Consider the following 19731-nt stretch of genomic DNA (forward strand, 5'->3'; position numbering starts at 1 on the left):
AATTTGAATTTAAAATCTGACACAATATTAAATTATTTGAACATATTAAGGTCTAAGGTTAAACATAAAAGGTTAAATGCATTAAGGGCACTATGTGGGCTTGTTCTAATACATGTTTAAAATAGCTTTTTCTTTCTTTGAGGGGAGGTTTTAAACCATGTTCCTGAAGTTGACAAATGATCCAAAAACCATCTTTGCTTTACCTTGTAACATTCAGGGTTGATTAGTTTTGTAACCAATGACCCAGAAGACACTGGCTCTTTCAGTCTTCAAGGCTCCTCCTCCTCAAAACGATAAAACCTCCAATAGAGTCTCTTATATAAAGAATGCTTCATTAGCTTTGCCATCTGATGTTCCAGAAAAACAAATATCACACCAAAGAAGAAAAGAAAACTTAACAAAAAACAACACGTAAATCATGTGTTTGTAAATGCCATCTATATAAAGTAAAAACACAAACTGCATCAGTGTCTAAATGTCAAAACAAATATGAGTTCACCAAACCAGAATGGTTGGTTGAGTGTTTGAGAGGAAGAGTAAACAGGGGTGTCCCAGCGCTCCATTGATTCCAGTCAGAGGACTTTTGTTACCTGTAAAATCACCTTAAAATCTCAAATATCAGTGTATAGTTTCTCTCTCCTCTCTCTCTCTCTCTCTCTCTCTCTCTCTCTCTCTCTCTCTCTCTCTCCTCTCTCTCTCTCTCTCTCTCTCTCTCTCTCTCTCTCCTCTCTCTCTCTCTCTCTCTCTCTCTCTCTCTCTCTCTTCTCTCTCTCTCTCTCTCTCTCTCTCTCTCTCTCTCTCTCTCTCTCTCTCTCTCTCTCTCTCTTTCTTTCTCTCTCTCTCTCTCTCTTCCTCTCTCTCTCTCTCTCTCTCTCTCTCTCTCTCTCTCTCATATATATCAGTGTATCAAATGCTATTACTGTGAATAACAACAGACCACAAACAATACGTGGTATTTGCAACAATTTATCACAAGGGAAACATGAATTTCTTTGTCAGTCCAGCCAATAATTACTAATACATCTCACTGAACAGCACATATTTCAACCTCATTTTCTTTTCCTCGTCTGTTTTTCTACATAAGCATTGTTTTGGTTATATACAGGTCTTACAGAGGCAAAATGTTTTTCTGTTTATTCACTTTGTTTTTCTCCATGTGCAGCCAAGTAAGAACAAATTCCCTCCTCTTCACTGGGTGCCTGTGTATTACCAAGACATCTGCTCTCCATAGTTAACAGTTTATTAACGTGGCTACTATGACACAAAAACTATGCTTGACCTGTAAAGCTATCATTACTGATCTCATGAATACATGCATAGTGCTAGATACAATAATGAATATTTGCCTAACGCTCATTCAAGGTGATATATTAAGACCAGCACTGACCCTTCTCTTCCTATTAGCCTTCAGACTGTATCAAAGCACGGCACAAACAGCATCTCAGGGACAGATTAAGTGCTGCCTCCTAGCTATGATCAAAGTTAAATGAGGAAAACGTACATCTAAGTGGCCTTCAGTTTTAAAGTTTTGCTAATCTGGAAGCCAGGCCTCCCCTCTCCTCCCCCTTGTGACACCACATATGGGATACAAGCCAGTTTGGACTTGGCCTCAGGAGAGGGGGAAGGAAGTGCTTGGCAGCTCACAGCTGATCCTCACAGTACTGCTGCCTTCCCTGGCCATGTCTAATGACTGCTGTCTATTCTAGGATTAGCGGGCGGTGTTGTGATAGGCTATAGGAAGGCATCGCAATGTGTCAATGAGTGAGGGAAAAACCCAAGAATAACAATAAAAGCCTGCACCAATGGCTCATGATGCCACAATGCCCACAGCTAATAAGAACACAGGGGAGTGGGACTTCATCTAATGGGAAGAGGAGTTGAAGGGCTTTCTCTATTGCTGCCGGGAACATTGCACACTCATCTTCAAGCCTTTCATAAATCAACAGAGCTCCAGTGTTTGCTGATTCTCCTTAACATGTGCCTCCACATACACGCAAAAACAAAACTGGGTTTGCTGAAATCTGAAGATGGTATACATTCAAATTCAAAACAAGTGCATGTTTCAACCCCTCCTCTCACAGAACATATTGCATTCCTAAGCCGATGAGTTTTTATGACAGTAAACCAGTGAGGAAATAAGCATAACATGAATGTAATCTCTCTGGTTCCATGTTTGTCATCATTGTTTCAAGGTCTTTCAGTGCAGGAAAAAGAAGATGGGGTCAAACAACCAACTTGACCTGACCAAATGTAAAATCTAGTGATGCATTTGTCTTCTTTTTGATGGACACATCAACACATCATATAAAATCTGATTGCATGACTTCACCAGATCATCTACACGGCATAATGCTAGGATGATGAACATGTAGTGAAAGGAACCTCCCACACTGGAATAAATATCTTTCATACACAGTATACCGAGTCATTGCCTTAAATGTGTAGGTTTATACAATGTCAGCTTCAGATGTCAGTAAAACTGAAAACATTAAAAATGTCAAAATAGAAATTTCGTAATGTGTTGTCCGCAAATGGCACATACAATCATAAGAGTTTGAACTTTGTGTACCAGCTGTCCTCTATGTAACCGGTTGGAGCTTTTACCAAGTCTGATGTACAACAGATTGAAACAGAGAGCTCACAAATGTTCGCCATGAACAGCCCCACTACAAGCCCTCGGTCATAGCACATAGCAAAATAAATAATTCGATCCCAAACCCGTAAATGTTTGCACTCTTCCATTCATTTACGAATAATAACATCTATATTTAGATTGGCAATGAATAATACAATGTCAACATTTGAATGTATTGTTTCAACTTCTATATAATTACTGAAATGGAGGACAACAAACAAGTTTTCAGATTATTTTCTTTACACACAAGAAAAACTGCTTGTATCCATTTGTAAAAATTAGTTTAGGGAGCAAGTGTGTGAAAAATTCAAGCACTTTGGTTTCAGTATGCACTTGAGAAAAGCTAACTGCTGTAACACTGTAACAAAAGGACAAACGTCTGAAATAAAGTTTCAAATCGACCTCAGCGCCTCAGTACTACAATTGCACCATCAGAGATTTACCATTACTCACTTAATAAGTAAAGGTGTAGCTGAGATTTGGTGCATTTTACTTTCTCCGCACTCCTCACCACCATTACTGAAAATATGGTTTTAAAGACAACCAGGTCAGAGCTGACTGAATGCACAGATGGACTATCACAAATACTCAGCATTCATCTCTTTTCAGGAAAAGTTGACCATCATGTTGCCTAGTTGGAGGAGACAGCAGCTACAGGTGCTGCTAAGCCCTGAGTGTCTGTGTTAACATTTACCATCTCTTTCAGCTTGATCTGCTTACGAGTCGACCAATCTGCTCCTCTGTGATCTGCTCCAACTGCCTCAGAGACGCTGCTGAAACCTTGATCTCTGTGAAAACAGATGAAGATATTGAATTAGAAACATTTATGATGCAAATCAGAGGATACTAAGAGACAAAGAGAGAAAGAGAGAGAGAGCAACTGATGAACATGAGAAAGTTCTTGAAACTTGTGCTGTCAGTCTTTGAGAAACATGCTGTATGAAGTGATACATTGTGGAGGTGCATTAGCATTGCTGCCAGAAATCACTATATGTGTAGACTTATGATAAAATTGTCGACTTTTTGACTGTCATTAATTCCAATTTATTTGTCTTATTCTGTAGCTTTGTCCATCATTTCTATCGGTTATGATAACATAGTGCTCAAAGTCATTTCTGAGACAACATTACTAAAAAGAAATTTGGCAAGAAACACAATCATGGGGCCAAACTATATAAAACACATTATTTGTAAGTCAAACTCCAGAAGATATTGCTTTGTAAACTGTGATGGATTATAGTTTGGGTAATAATTTTTACAATTAAACCTTAATTTTCTCTTCCAATTAAGTTTAGCAAACGTCTTGACTGCTGGTGTTTCGTGCCCTGTCAGAGCTTTTAGAGAGACAGCTGAGCTCCCAGATCTCAGTAATTAAATCGGTTATTTCCAAGACAATAACAAACAACATCCAATTTGTGATAAACCAGAAATATCCTTTTATTGTTAAAAAGGAAGCCCTCAAAAATTCTTAAAATGTTCCACTTAAGGATATATGGTCATTTCCATTCACGGTCATACTCACTTTAGAAGTTGTTCCAATTCTCGCTTTATCTTTGTCACTACAGGTGGACCCTGATAGGTCAGAGCAGTGTAGAGCTGAACCAATGACGCACCGGCACGGATCTTATCCATAGCATCCTGCCCACTGGCCACACCGCCAATTCCCACGATTGGTACTTCACCTATAATAATGTTGTATTCTATTTTAGCGATAACTTTCAAAAGTATTCAGTGTATTGTGATGTTAAAAGAGAAAAAAAAGAGGCAAATTCTCCTTGATGAAAAATGGACAGAAAAATTAACTATGTACCTTTGGTGAGGTTGTACATCTCTCTTACAGTGCTAGTAGAGAGGTCTTTGAGAGGCAGGCCACTTAGCCCACCAACCTCAGACTTGTGTGGATCCTGAAGCGTCTCTGGCCTGGACACGGTGGTGTTAGACACCATTAACCCATCCACTCCCAGCTGCAAACACAGAACATGCACAGAGCTGATGACATGAAGTAAGTATGTAGCTGCATCTACAGGAGCAGAAATGATTGTCGTGGGTGGTTATGAGTAAATGCCATTTGACTTTCACAGACCTCTAATGTGAAGTGCACTGTGACAAAGAGAAGGGCAGAGCACTGTTAAAATAAATGCTTTTCCCTCCTTAATGTCTCCATTAAGGTTAGTCTCCTCCTCTCTCCCATGAGCAAAAAAAGACACTGCTCTGGATTTTCTGAAATCAACCTTCTGAAGTAGTGATGAGGTTACAGAGTGCAAGAAGGGAACAAAGTCTTTAAATGATCCTGTTGAGCGATACGTTTTAAACAGTGCTCTGATGAGGTTGAAAATTACCCCATTACATAGTTATTACCACAAAAAAGTAAGTTTAGATATCAAGCAGATTTCCATGTGTCTTATAACTTTATATTTGATCACTAAGCAACTACAAGCCTCACACTCTAGCAAGTATATGATTCTTCTCTAAAATGCAAAAGGAACCTAAAGACAAAACTAAAGTAACAGTTACTTAACAGTTGTTATAATTTCAACTGTTCTTTTCTAAAGGCCTTTCATTAATGTTAGCCTAAAGATTATTTATCCATATCTAATGTCATATATGTCATTTTCTATTGTGGAGTCATATTTATCTGGCCAGCAATACAATTGCCATTCAAGCAAGAAGAAGGCTGCATCTGTGCAAAGGGTGTGTGCTGTTTTCATAAGAGCATGAGACATGGATGACTCAAGGTATCAGTGCTGTCACCTCAGAGCAGGACCTGAGCTTAAATTCAGCTTTTCCTGTGTAAAGTTTGTATGTTTTCTGTCCTACATTCTTGAAAAGGGCTAAAGGATGATACAACAATTTATAAACACTACAATACAACAAATTAAATACATATCTATCATGGAAAAACTAGACTCCACGGAAAAGGAACACAATCCTTTCTGATTAAACCTGGACAGACCCTTTTATTTGCCACGAATGGAAAACACAGCAGAAATGAAACATGGCTATTATGGAAATTAGAAAGGAAAGAAATTTGATTATAATGGAATGGAATTAAGAAGAGGCTAGAAAATCTAATCAAGGCACAATAAGGAAATTAAATGACTATAACAAATAAACGTCCTACCTCAGTGACAACATCAGCAATGTCTTGTTTGTCCTGTGCAGTGAGGTCAGGAGCAATCTTCACCAGCACCGGAGGTTTGTGTTCTCCCTGCAGGGCATCACGTTCCTTCAACACCTGCAGAGGTTTTATGAGAATGTGAGTATATCGGGTGAGGGGTGCTGTATGATGTAAAGGACAGTGAGGGAAGGAAAAATACAGAAGAGCTACTTAATTTAAAGAGCAGCATAACACCATGTATAAACTTAAACACATCCCGTTAACAAATAAAATAAAATGCTTTCAAACCCTGAATGCACCTTGGGATGGGGTTTGATAGCGTTTGATAGCGTTTTATCCAATCTGAAGCCATGTCTGAATACATTTACCAAAACCGTATCCTTTCAAATCCTTTATTCAATCTTCTTGGCTTGTTTCTTTGGTGGGGAATTAAGAAAAAAAAAAAAAGTTTTTATTTCTCTCTGTATCACACCTACACCAAAGAGATTATACTTGAAGTTATTTAAGATATTTTTAGAATCGAGATCTACTATATTTGAGGCGGGAAGGCTGGGCAATAAGGCCAGATGATACATTTTTGTTGTGTTCACATTTTTGTCACTGTTGGGTCCCAACGCAGTAATTTAATGAACATTCACACAGTCCTACCGTATGTAGGAGCTGGTGGAGCTGAGCCTTCCCCTGCAGGTCCCGGAGACCCGGTGTATTAGGACTGCTGACGTTGACCACCAGGTAGTCAGCCAGCGGGCCCAGCATTCTCACCCCCTCCAAGTAATCTGTCCCTGCATCCTGGGACAGCTTGTTCTTCCCCAGGTTGATGCCCAGGGGAAGGCCAGCTATAAACACAGACATACGCACATACACACACACACACACAAACAGGAAAGTTCAGACAAATACAAACACAAGCTGCATCATCAGACATATGACTCAGCTGGGGCAGTGGCTGCCCATGTGCTAAATGGGCTGTAAGCAGGTATGGATCAGACACAACAGAACGTGAAACAAGGACAGGTCAAGATCATTAAAATAGAAGACAACAGAATATTCTATTTAACCACAAACCCACTTTGTGCTAGTGCTTGACCTCCTCATCACAAACTAAGTGACTACTAAATAACATAAGTGCACACAGAACAAAACATGCCAGATTTATATCAGACTTCTGGTAGTAATAACAAAAGGAAAAAAAAACAGGTTGAAATTTTAAAATACTGTACTCAGTATTTTTTTGGCTGGATCAGTGAGTCATTTCACATTTACAGTACTGCTAACCTTTACTTTGCTCTTGCTGTGTTTCTTCCCTGGCCTTCAACCTCTGCTGTGCCTCTGCCAAACCACAGCTGTTGAATCCATATCTGGATGGACGGACACACACACACGGACACGGACACACAAACACACAGACACACAGACACACACACACACACAGACACACACAGACACAGACACACACACACACACACACACACAGCATAACTTGTTAAAATGCCACCCTATTAATAAACTAATCCTACAAAAATCAAGTGCACTAAATACCAAAAGCTTATATAACACTTTCATTTAATTTTTTTTTTACACTAGCAAAGCTCTTAATTCACTGGTAAATTGTCTGTTGCAACATCATGAAGATAAATTACCATAAATTACCAATTTCACCGGGTATAATGACAGAAAAGAAAATCAAAAAAGAGCCGGTAAAAACAGATTTCCTTCATTTAGCTCATTTAAATCTGCGTGACAAATTAAAACGGCAAACAAAATGAGGTAAACCTTTAAACCCTATAGCAGTAAACCTGTAGGAGGCATAGTCTCTTTGAACAGACAGAGCTGAGAAAGAAAAACATCATTATTTCCTCTTGCTCTAAACTAACACTAATGTGACTCCTTTCCTGTTATATAAATTGAATAAATTAACATAAAAGTGGGGTGTTCAACTACGTGACCAATATACAAAAATATTTTTAAAAGACATGAATCGCAACTATAAAGCTAACAGCTGCCCATACATTCCAGTTGTGAAGTGTGTTGTGACACAAACTTTGATTTGACTGGTAATTTGAGCAACTACATGATCCACCAATCAACAGGTTATTGCAAATGTTGGCTTTTTTTGACTGATGCATTGCTTCACACTGTTGACTTATTTGCAATAAAGTTTTCATCGTAAAATAACGTGAGACTAACAGTAAGATTATGTTGCCCAATTTTAATAAGCAACATCATTTATACATGGAAATATTTTAACACCATTAAAACGTAATGATAGAAATAAATTAGTTTTAATTCAAGTTTTAATTTAAAATAAAAAACAGTTTTCCCATTTTTACTGTAAAAACATTGATAAAATATAAATTGTATGTTGTAAGTGAACAACATATACAGTTTTATTAGCTGCATTTAACTAAAATTAATGCATTCTTATACAACAATAGAAAAGTCAGTCAAGTATAGACAATAGTGCAACTTTTTCTAAACATACCTGTTAATAATGGCTTGATCTGTAAGGAGTCGAAACACACGTGGTTTGGGGTTCCCTGGCTGAGGTTTGGGAGTGATTGTCCCCACTTCAACAAAGCCAAAACCCAATTTGTACAAGCCATCCACAGCCTCCCCGTGCTTGTCAAAGCCCGCTGCAATGCCAATAGGATTTTTGAACTTTAATCCAAGGACGTTCACTTCCTATAGAGAAGTAACAACAAACAGAAAAAAAGTCTTACAGCATCTGGGGTTCATTCAGTGTCAAGTACACTGAGCAAACAGTGAGGTGACATATTTACCAATGATGCAGGGTCCTGGTAGCGGTTCAGAGGAACCACACCCAAACCTATCATCTTCACTGCCAACACATGCGCCATCTCTGCTCCCACAATCCTTTGCAGCAGGGGCATGAGCTGGTTCGCATAGAAACGCTCATCTCCAACCGCGGTGAGGTAGGAGACAAATAGAAGGCTACCTGAGCTGATGACCTTCACTGCGTCTTTTAACTGCTTCTGTTGACAAGACCATGAAAAATTAATGAATCAACTGTGTCGTCAAAGAACTCACATCAGGCATTCATTACTGTGAATAGACTGGTTAAAGTTAATTCATAATGTTTGCAATGACCCAATTTCCACAATACACTGAGTTTGAATACAGTGTTTCATTTAATAATCAGGTTAATATCCAGTGTGGTAGTGTGGAGGAAAAATAAACTGCATGGCGATTACACATCACATTTTGCATGGCTAAATTCCAGAAAGGTTAATGAGACACCAATGGAACTGAGCATCGTTAATTAAATTAAGTACACCTGTGCTTTTCCTGTTCCAGTCACAATGTCTGCTGTGGAAAAACTCTGTTGGCAAGTTAAAAAACAACCACAAAGAGACACAAAGCGACAAAAAACATCATCACGACCTCGACTGTGATGCTGCTTTCATACAACAGTTCTACGAGCGCCATATTAGTTAAATAAGAAACAACAGATTACGATTTGTTTGTTTCTTTCATCATTTATTTGGCAACACCAACACAGATAGTTCCACAACTGGACCTGTACTGGACTGTTGCTTAGCAAAACATAAACATTTTCCTGACCTGCACAATGCACACTAACTTCCTACTTTGCCTGCATGTTACCTCAGTTGTGCACCGAACTATCCAGGCTTCTTTCCTTCCCTTCATCCTCTTCTGACGACCATACATCATTTAATTCAAATGTTTTTTATGAAAAAATATTTTCATCTTTGCAAAAGTTTGTTACAATCTAAGACAGATAACGACCATTAATGTAACGCTGATTAATGGTTAATAGAACACCTGTGAAGCGGAGTGATACATGTAGTTAAAAGTTCCGGTGCTGTTGTACTCTCTATCAGCACTAGTGGAATGCCCAAGCAAATTACTTGGTCGGAACTAAGTGTTGTGTAATACAGAGATATAGAACGACCTCAGAGACACAAACAACCTGACAGAGACATTACTACAGACAATAAAATAAGCACAAAAAGACACAAAACGAACACGGAGAGAATCAAAATAATCCCATGAGATGACAAATGACCATATACAGATGCAAAACGACTACAAAGAGACACAGATTACCACAAAGTAACACAAAATGTGACACAGAGACACAAAACAACCATCAGCAGCATATCTCCCACTCTGTGGGGGGTCTAGGAGCGGGGGGAAAAGGGTACAAATTGTGTTTCTGTAGCTCGCCCCTCGGTGGTCAGAAAGAGGATGAGGTTACGCGTTAAGGTACAGATATAACACAACAGGGGGTCTTTCCTTATCTATGTCCGAGGCCGTATTGTCTCATAATCCATACATGATTGGAGCTCATATTTGAGGCAGACTACAGCGACTTAAGTTAAATTAGCTGTGTAATTTAGCATACTCGTACATACATAAACCCAAACATTTGTCGTTGAGAATTTTTCTTACAATAACCGCCTCTATTTTCAATGGGCAAGTAAAGGTGGTGGCAAAGACACCACCACTGCCTACAAATGTGTTCTATAGTTTCATACAAAGACACAGGAAAGCTGAGTTACAGTGTTTCCTGGTTTGTCACGTTTCGGCGAAGCAACCGAGCTAGCAAACAGGAACACAGCTGTCACGTCAGGTTTCGTGGCGTCCTTTCAAATGATCTGATTCTGCAACACAAAGAATATGAGATTGTGTCTGAAATTACCTTCAGATGTCCCGCCATGGACACAGGTCTGTCCTTACATTTCACTGCATGAAGCTGTTACACAAACCCATGTGTTCACTGCTTCCTCCACGTACTCTCGCGATATTTCCATCATGAGCGTGGGTCGTGAAGAAGATGCAGAGATTCATCTAAGATGTTTCATCAAGATGTAAAATATGACTACAGTGAATATTTAAGGGGATTTTTTTATTTTTATGAAATTATGATTACAAAATATTCATGATAAGTATATATTGTACTATACTATAAATGTATCATGTTGACAAGCAAATAAAAAGGTGAAACTTGGCCTTGGTCAGTTGCAGATGAGAGGTTCATCTTGTGTGACCTTTGATGACGCCAAGTGCCTCCTTCACTTTGCATCTTGTTTGAGTGTCTGCAGTGATTTTCCTAATGTATTGAGAACATATGCAGGGTTTTTCTGGAGAAAGCTCTCTAATTTCCATGTGACTGACGGAAATGATTTTGCTCTTTTGCTGTTGCAGCCTCTGCTCCTACAGCACTATGTGCTTTAGCTCTGTACATTATAATAACCATGGATATGTTACTCCAAACTTCTGTGTTTTTTTGGATTTCAGCTGGATTTCTACCTTTACCTGAAATGTCTGAGGCTTGTCCCGGCAATGATTTCCCTGCCTTGTGTGATCTTGTTTTCAGGAATGTCTGTTTTGAGTTTGTTGAGGAATCAAAAAGCTGGTTCCAAGCCAGGAGCAGCTGTGAAAAGCGAGGAGGGGAGCTCCTGGAGGTGATGAACAGCCCCACCAAAAGTTTCCTGAACAACATCACCAGAGAGAGAAACAACTTCACATGGTGGCTGGGGGAGGGGGTCCAGGGGGAATCTGCCATGAGTGAGTAAAATACACACACAAACACAACATATCTATTGTTGTAGTATTTTTTTTAATTTTTTGTAGTTTATTGTGTTTTTGTCTCATCATCCTGAAAATCAAGCAGTGTCTATTTGAGACCCCCTGCCACAGGCTTCACATGCAGAGTGATGGAGAGCCCAAGACTTTTTTTTTCTTTTCATGTTATGTCATTTGATTTAAGATCAGAGGCATTGTGAATAAAGGTAAATCAATATTTAAAAGAGAAAATGGCATACATTAGGAAATCCTGACTCCTAACATTTTTTCACATCTAACAAAATAAGACTTCTCAAATGCATGTGCTCAGTGTTGTCTTCACACACAGTGTTGTCTTACATAAGTTATATGTAAACCCCACTATCAGGTCAAACTCAGCTATCAGGAAAACATACCAAATCAATCTCTGCTTCCAACTTCTAAAATATGAGGATTTGCCACATTTTTCAGTATTATATAATTAGATTTGGATGGTTAGTTCGAAAAAAACAAGTAATTATGATACATAGCTCAGGGCTCTGGGAACTTGTGATGGGAATTTTTCATTATTGTCTAAAAAATAATTGACAGATTACTCAATAATTGCAGCCCAAACAGTTTCTTTCTTCATTGGATTTTGGGTAATGAAATTTTCGTGTGTCTATGTGGCACAAACACTTCTTTCCAAAACAGAAAACGGTGACATTTCAGAATCCAACTGCACATACATGAAGCTGACTCCTCTTGAGCTCTTTGTTACATCGGACTGCAACCAGAGACGAGGCTTCCTCTGCACCTACAGTATGGAACAACAGCTTCCTAATCACTGCTTTACCGCCATCCTTCTTTCTTCCTGTCTACTCTTGCATTCATAACAACAGAAGGAAGTGTATTACAGTTTCTTTTTTTTCTTTTTTTTAATTTCACTTCATATTCAATATGCAGTTTCTAAAATGTCACTCTTGTTTTAAAGATTTGTGGTCTTCAACAAACACAAAGGTAAGAGATACATTGCACACTGTCAGTAGGAAGCCAGATAAACATCCAGACTGAATATTCATGTTGTTTTCTTTGCAGAATACAATAGGGCCCAGTCATGCAAGCAGATCTCGTAAGTAAGACTGAAACATTATATTTGATCAGCAGTTCCAGCAACAATGAATGTGAAGAACAACCGTCATAATCTGCCTCTCTCTTTCTAACGCGCACACTTTGATTTCAGGACTCAAAAGGAGTGTAGATGCCATGCGTTTATCCACTGTTAACATTACCCTACTCCTCGAGGTGAGAGATACCTCATAGATCTTATATACAGACTGTTTGACCCATGAATTATGAGGAACACTGAATAGTACAGTTGTTAATAATGCCTCAAAGTTTACAAGTGCTGTTTTCCTGAGACAGGAAGCAGATAAAGAACTACTGCGAATGGAAATGACAGCAGGGGAGCCAACAAATGACAACAGGGTAGGTACCTTGCCTTTGGAAAGCCTGTGGAAACTCCGGCTAAATCATTGCTAACACAATATTCACCTCTTTTTATGCTGACAGTGTGTAATGGCATCTATTTTTCCCTTTCACAGGACAAATTCATTGAGTATTTGTTCAAAGGCACTAAACAACTGACTCCAGCTTTTGCTGAGAAAAACGATCACATTGTGAGTCACATCATCCACTGTAGCACTGCTATCCTCCTACTCTCAATGAAAAAATGTGACATCAAGACTAACCCGAACCCTAAAGTAAGTTCAAAAGAGTGTTAGACTGTGACACACAAGCAATCACACACAGTCATTGTGGCTCTTACAGTCAGGTAATGTTGCACCCCCCCCCCTACAGTCTTTGTTTGAGGAGGTCTTTAAGATCTTTCGCACAATCGCTGTGCTGCTGGGTTCAGGTACAGAAGATTTAATCATCAAACACCAAACAGGCAACATCTACCAGAGCAGGTTGGTATTTCCTTTCAGAATATCACTCACCTAACTTATATCCCACTATCTCTGTAATTTTCCTTTTGACTTTTGTAAACTGTTATATATTCCAATTTTGTTTCCCTTCCCTCAGTCGCAAACCTGCTGACCTTGACAATGCAGTGCTGGGTTCAGAGAAAGATGGTGAGTTCATCAAACTCCCTTCATTTTCAGCACTTCAGGGTCAGCTTGGAGATGCAAGCACAATCATCGCTCAGGTCTGTGTGTGTTATCATCATGTATATTTGTTTTTTTGTATCTCTGTTGTCATCTACAGCCTCTTTAAAGAGCTTTTCTCCTTCTTAGATGACTACATTCTCAAGGAATCCCCATCCCTCTAGTAACATCTCAGGAACTGTTTGCAGCCTTTTACTAAACAATGGAGTCTCAGACATCAAGCTGACCAACCTGACAGAGATGATAGAGGTACAGCCAGTAAGGAGAATTGGGTATTGTGTCATATTGTGTCAACTGCAGTGCTTTTTTTCCTTTTTTTTGAAGGTAGGTAGTATTTGTGCATTACCTGCAAACAATTGGATTTTACAGTGCCTCTCTAGGGCTGTTCAGTGCAATTTTGAAAATGGTGAGATCGAGATGTTACAAAAGCCAGTGTTATTACAAAGGAAAGTCAGAGTGCCGAAAGTGAAGCTCCTCTCTGTCAGGTGATAAAAATCAGCTTGTGACACCTTGTTTATCAGAGCATCCTCCCTGGATCAGCAGTGGGGCTAGCAATCAAAAGCAGCATAACCCACGAGAATTGTCCATTCCGAATTGAGGGAGGAAAAGTGGTTAATATACTATTTCTGTAGGAGGTTCAGAATGAAAGGTGAATCATCATGTGCATCGAGTCAGAATGCATGGAAGAGAAGAATACACACAGCTGCTGAATCAGAACTGCCACCCCATGCAAAGGTGGAAAAAAAAATGAATGGGTGAGCGTGAAGTCTTTAAATAACCTTGGACTGACCAGGTGAACTCAATCAGGTAAATGTTGGGTGGTAAGGGTGAAAACATGAGCCAATCAGTGATCAGAAAAGGAAAGGAAGTGAGGTAAGGGAAGTGATGCCAGTGAAGAAAAGAAGCGAAAATATGAAAGAAAATAGGAATATTTACTACAATTTCTACCAATAAGAAGACGATTTTTTATTGTTATTGTTGTCATGCATATATACATATATATATATATATATATATATATATTTATGCCCAGTCCAAACTGGTTAACAAAACATCACATATTTACACGATACTACTCAAAATCAAAAAATTAAAGAATACCAATTCATATAACTTACATAATCAGATTTCCAAGCCTTCATGTCTACAACAAAATTATGCATACTACTAATAAAATAAATGTTATTGTAACATGCTTGTTATATCAAAGTCAAGGCTAATAAATATAAATAGAATATAATAAATAATGTGTATCTTGCCTTCTTTCCTTACAACTTAGGAAGAAAATGAATCTCACTTTCCACCCACCCTCACAGAGCTCACACAATTTATGTAGAAATACTGTTTTTTAGCTTCTGGATAAACATAATGTAACATATGATTGGCTCTAATGTAATACTTTAATACAGTATATTAAAATGAAGAAGAAGAAATGATGGTTCTTACTAGAAGGCTCAATTTAGAGAAAGAAAGTCATGTTAGTATTTTGTGCCATACAAAAGAATTCCCTGCCAGTTCTTTGTTCTATATGTGAAGATTTTGCTGTCTGACACTCTGAAGTTCTTTGTTTGTATCATGACACTAAACCTGCTTTCCCTGGTTTCTCCAGATCTTTCTGCCTCGTCCAAACGCTTCAGCGCTGATTAATCATACTGTTGCGTTGGAGAAAGACACAAAAGCAGTGAACATGATCAACATCTCAGACCCTGATATGACCATCATCTTCAGTGCGGTTCCCAATGTCAATGTGTCACTGATTCTTACCTTGTCTCATGGGTCACCTCCTTCCCCTACATTCTCTAATGCCACAGCCATCTTGAGTCCAACAGGTAACCATCACCTTTAGCAGGTGTTGATCTACTACTGTACCACTTTACCCAAACCTCTGATTTCTGTCATTTTTACTACTTGAGTTTAACATTCATGAGTGATTTCACATGTTAAATGCCTCTGTATCTGTAGCAGCAGAATAATCCAGATGTCTTATATGTATGTGATCCCAGTTCTCTTAATAAATATATCAAATATAAAAATAACATCTGCTATGACCAGAGACACCGTCACATAAAGAAAGTTTCGTTGGATTATGACGTCATTATTAGCTGCTTTTTGCTACAGGAGACTATCGCTGGATGATAACCCCAGAGATGTTAGAGCAGACTCCTGGTATCTGGTATGTCGACACCAGACTCTATAATTCCACATGGGAGCCAGGCCTGACTCTGAGTATCAGTTCTTTTGTGAGCAAGTGCCTTTACTGGGACATAGAGAGGGAGCTATGGAGCATAGATGGCTGCCAGGTGAGTTTCCATCTGGATAAAGTGTGATAAACCTGGCTATATTGCTTTGGCATTGCATGTACTCTAATATTCTAGTTGCACCAGATCTAGTTGCATATCAGACAGTGATGAGCTGTCGTTGTCTAAGGTGGGAGAGAAAAGCACTCCAGAGCGTACACAGTGTCTGTGTGACCACCTCACTCTGTTTGGGAGCTCCTTCTTTGTGATGCCGAACTACGTGGACATATCGCGTACAGGAGAGCTGTTTTCCACTGTGTCTCAGAACTATGTGGTACTGGCACTGCTGTGCGCTTTCTTTGGCCTCTACCTGATCACTCTGATGTGGGCCTGCTATGCTGACCGCAGGTCACGCTCTAAGGTCAGTCTCTCCAGACAGCTCTCATAAAACTGGTCTTTTTGTCTGTGTGTGTTTTTCATATTAAGTGCGTCATTTCAAGTCAGAATGCAGTGTTACTATGTAGGAACAATTCAGCTACCAGAAACTCATCAGGTCACATAAGAAAAACTTATACTCTGTTCTTGATTATGAACTATTTATAAGCATAATCATCTCCTACCATCAAGCCATAATGTCCTATAATGTCTTTTTTTGAATGGTGAATATTTTGTTTGGAAACTAAACTCTTCTCCCACAATAAAACAGTTTTTTTCCAACACATTTATATTTATGCTCCACAATATTTTTATGTTGAATTATTAGAGGAAAATGACTCTGCTGGAGGACAACCACCCAGGTGCTCAGTACAACTATCTGATAGGTGTCCAAACTGGCCATCGCAAGAATGCTGGGACTACTGCCAATGTAAGACTCTTTCTTCATTCACAGAAATATGATTTATTTATTTTTCATTTCTCTTTTGAAATAGCTCATAGAATAATCCTTTCAGTGAGGGTACATGTTGGTTTAAAGTTTTGTACAAATTGTATCCTTCAGATTAATGTATTTTTCCCACCTTTCAGACAGCTGTTAGCATCCACATGCTACAGAATGCTACCAATCTAATTCTGAAGGCAAACAACAAGCAAACTTGGCCATTTTGACATTAATAATATGAACATAATAGTTTTCTTAAACGATATATTCACATTTTCTCAAAAATGCTGTCTAATTGCATTAAAATCTTAAGGATTATATTATATTTTTATATTTATTAATGTTAAAGAATAGTCTTCATAATCCATGCTTTCCCCAAATGCATTATCATGGGATGAGGTTTGATGGTTTGCTTTAGAAAATGGTTGTGACAGTTGTGTGAAGTACACACAATTGTGGGCCTTTACACTATCGTGGTTCAGGTCACTGATGTGTGAAACCAGTGCTGCTGCATCAGTACATTGTGTGATCCTATAGGTCACAGTGAAACTGATTGGCTCCGACGGAGAGAGCGAAACACACACTCTCACAGATCCTGATAAGCCGGTGTTTGAGAGAGGAGCTTTCGATATGTTCCTGTTGTCCACTCCCTTCCCACTGGGCGAAGTGCAAAACGTCAGGCTGCAGCACGACAACTCGGGAGGTCACCCATCATGGTACTAGAGGCTGAGACTAAGCATACTTCAATAACAATTAATACATTTACAACTACTCCATCTCAGGGCACAGAAATGTTAAATTCCTGAAGCCCTCCATGGTAGATATCTGAAGATGGCGTAAATGGTTTTTAAACAAGTATAAATGAAGTTTACTAGCACCTTTATGTCAATTTTAGGTCATACCTTGAAGTGATACTTAAATAGTCTTGTGTTTTTTAATGCTTGGATTGATTCAGCTCTGCACTGAACATGTGGATAACTGGCAGGCATCAGTGTAAACCTGTAAACCGCGGTGTTAGAGACGTGTGCAGGTAGCATTTACTGCCTCTCTATGGAACAGCTTCCTGGCTTCCTCACAGTAACACTTTAAAATGTCAGGCCTGCCTCATCATTTAGCACCAACTTGTTATCACTTCTCATTGAATACTACTCTTAGGCAACAGGCATACTGTACTCATGCATACACACACTTTGGTGGAGAATAGATCTTGGCCATAGTGTAATATAGAAATAAGCTATAAGGTAATAAGCAATCACACAAACACATATTTAAAGCACTGTAGTACTTCCAATAAGTTACAGTACTATGCCAAATCCAGCATTAGGGGTTGATACTGTCTTTACTCATGATATGGTAAATATATGATGTCTTGTGTCATTTGGTGCTCCCATTTTGCAAACCTGCTCAGTGCAGCTGAAATAATGTCCAACATCTGCATTTCTCACATACATACATACACATGTGTAATGAATTTCCCTTATAACAAGGTATATAAACAAGGTGACCATACAAGACCTCCAAACACGACATGTGTTTCACTTCTTTTGTGGCTGCTGGCTGAGTGCTGACCGCGGAGACGGCATGACCAAGAAAACTTTCAATGCTGCAAAGAACAACGAGATTGCCAGCTTCAGGTCAGAGTCGGGCCACTTTTCACCGCTGAAATAAACTAACTCAGTTCGTGACAAAGTCATGTTGTTAAGTGTCATTATGGGTTTCTGTTTTTTTCCCTGTCAGGAACATTTTCCAGAGCAGAACATCGACTGGCTTTAGGGATGAACACATCTGGGTGTCCATAGTGGATCCTCCCTCACGTAGTCCGTTCACACGTGCCCAGAGGGTCTCTTGCTGCATGAGCCTGCTCCTCTGCACCATGGCCATCAATATCGCCTTCTGGAACATTCCTACAGATGAGAACTCCCCAGTACTTTTTGCGTTAGGTGAACTACAGGATCTTAAATTATTTTCAGTTAGTTTCTAAGCTTTACTCGCCTGAAGAGCAGGGTTTCATTCAAGAGGGAAAACTACTCTTTATGCTAATTTCATAATAATAATGATCATTGTGTTTTAGGCATCAGAAAATCATTGGCCATTTGCACAATAAACGCACACTTATGTAAGAAAATCACTATATTGATTGACACATGTATGACATGTAATATAATGAGAGGTTTTCTTTAGGTCTCAAAGTTTTGGATGAAAGGTCAAAAGATTGAGGCCATGAAGCCAGCCATGCGAGCGGGGCCAAAGGGGTGTATTTTAAGAAACAAGTTAATTAGCTCTCTGTTGATATTGTTGATATATTGGATCATTTCCAGCAATCCCACTTCCACGTGCAAAAGCGAAATGTTTTCAGCTATGGAGGCATCAGTGCAGGTTCCCAGCAATAAATTAATAGAACATGTGTGGGATGAGGGAATAGAGCCGCATTTACAAACTTGTATAATAATACCAAGCTTGTTTGTTGCTTTTCAGAGGTCATAGGTGTTGAAGAGGCATACTAATAGCACCACAAAAACTTTTCCAACAGCATGCACAGTGTGTATACATAAGGGTTTATTTAATCGGCAGTGTCAGGTAGACTTCGTAGAGTCAATCACAATGATTATTGTGTGTAGTTTTTTTAACAGCTGAGAAGCAACTAATGCAGCTGGGTTGTACCTCACAAACTCACTTGTTCACACTTAGCTGAATGCAGATTGTCCACAAGAGGGAGCTGTTTAGTGATTGTCAGATCAGGAGCAGTAAAACGTTGATAACGCCACCTGCAGGCAAAAGAAAGTAATAATTATAGTCAGATTTACACTAACACCATCCTCGGGGACTGTTACAGTTGCTGTTTTCTTTGTGCATCTGAGATTTTACATTTTACACTTGCATCACCTATTAGCTAAAATGAAATCTGATCCATCTGCTATGTCACATTATTCCCCAGGAATACAATTCAGTATAGTGATTTTAAAAAAAAAAACATACATTTTATTTTTATTTTATTTTTGTAAACACATGAAATTATTATAATTATGAAACTGGTCATAAGTCAAGTGTTAATTGCCTGTAAAAAATCATCATAAGAAGTCAGATAATGTTTTCAACAAGGTTTATGGTTACAATATTCAGCACCAAACACAAAATTAGCCTACATTGCAGAAATTGTTGTTTTTTTT

General features: G+C 38.8%; 1 protein-coding gene across 1 annotated transcript; it reads right to left on the minus strand.

Annotated features, from left to right (window-relative positions):
- Positions 1-1307: 1307 nt before the first annotated feature.
- dhodh (dihydroorotate dehydrogenase (quinone)) lies at positions 1308-10524 on the minus strand. The gene is made up of 9 exons (XM_022767924.1): positions 10438-10524; positions 8534-8746; positions 8236-8435; positions 7029-7111; positions 6402-6589; positions 5757-5870; positions 4446-4599; positions 4158-4317; positions 1308-3423 (listed from the first exon to the last, which is right to left on the minus strand). Exons 1-9 carry the CDS (start codon positions 10453-10455, stop codon positions 3267-3269), a joined length of 1287 nt encoding a protein of 428 aa, XP_022623645.1. The 5' UTR covers positions 10456-10524; the 3' UTR covers positions 1308-3266.
- Between the last annotated feature and the right edge of the window lie 9207 nt (positions 10525-19731).

This window comes from Seriola dumerili, unplaced genomic scaffold, assembly GCF_002260705.1.
Source record: "Seriola dumerili isolate Sdu_G_001 unplaced genomic scaffold, Sdu_1.0 BDQW01001299.1, whole genome shotgun sequence".
Classification (NCBI taxonomy): domain Eukaryota; kingdom Metazoa; phylum Chordata; class Actinopteri; order Carangiformes; family Carangidae; genus Seriola; species Seriola dumerili.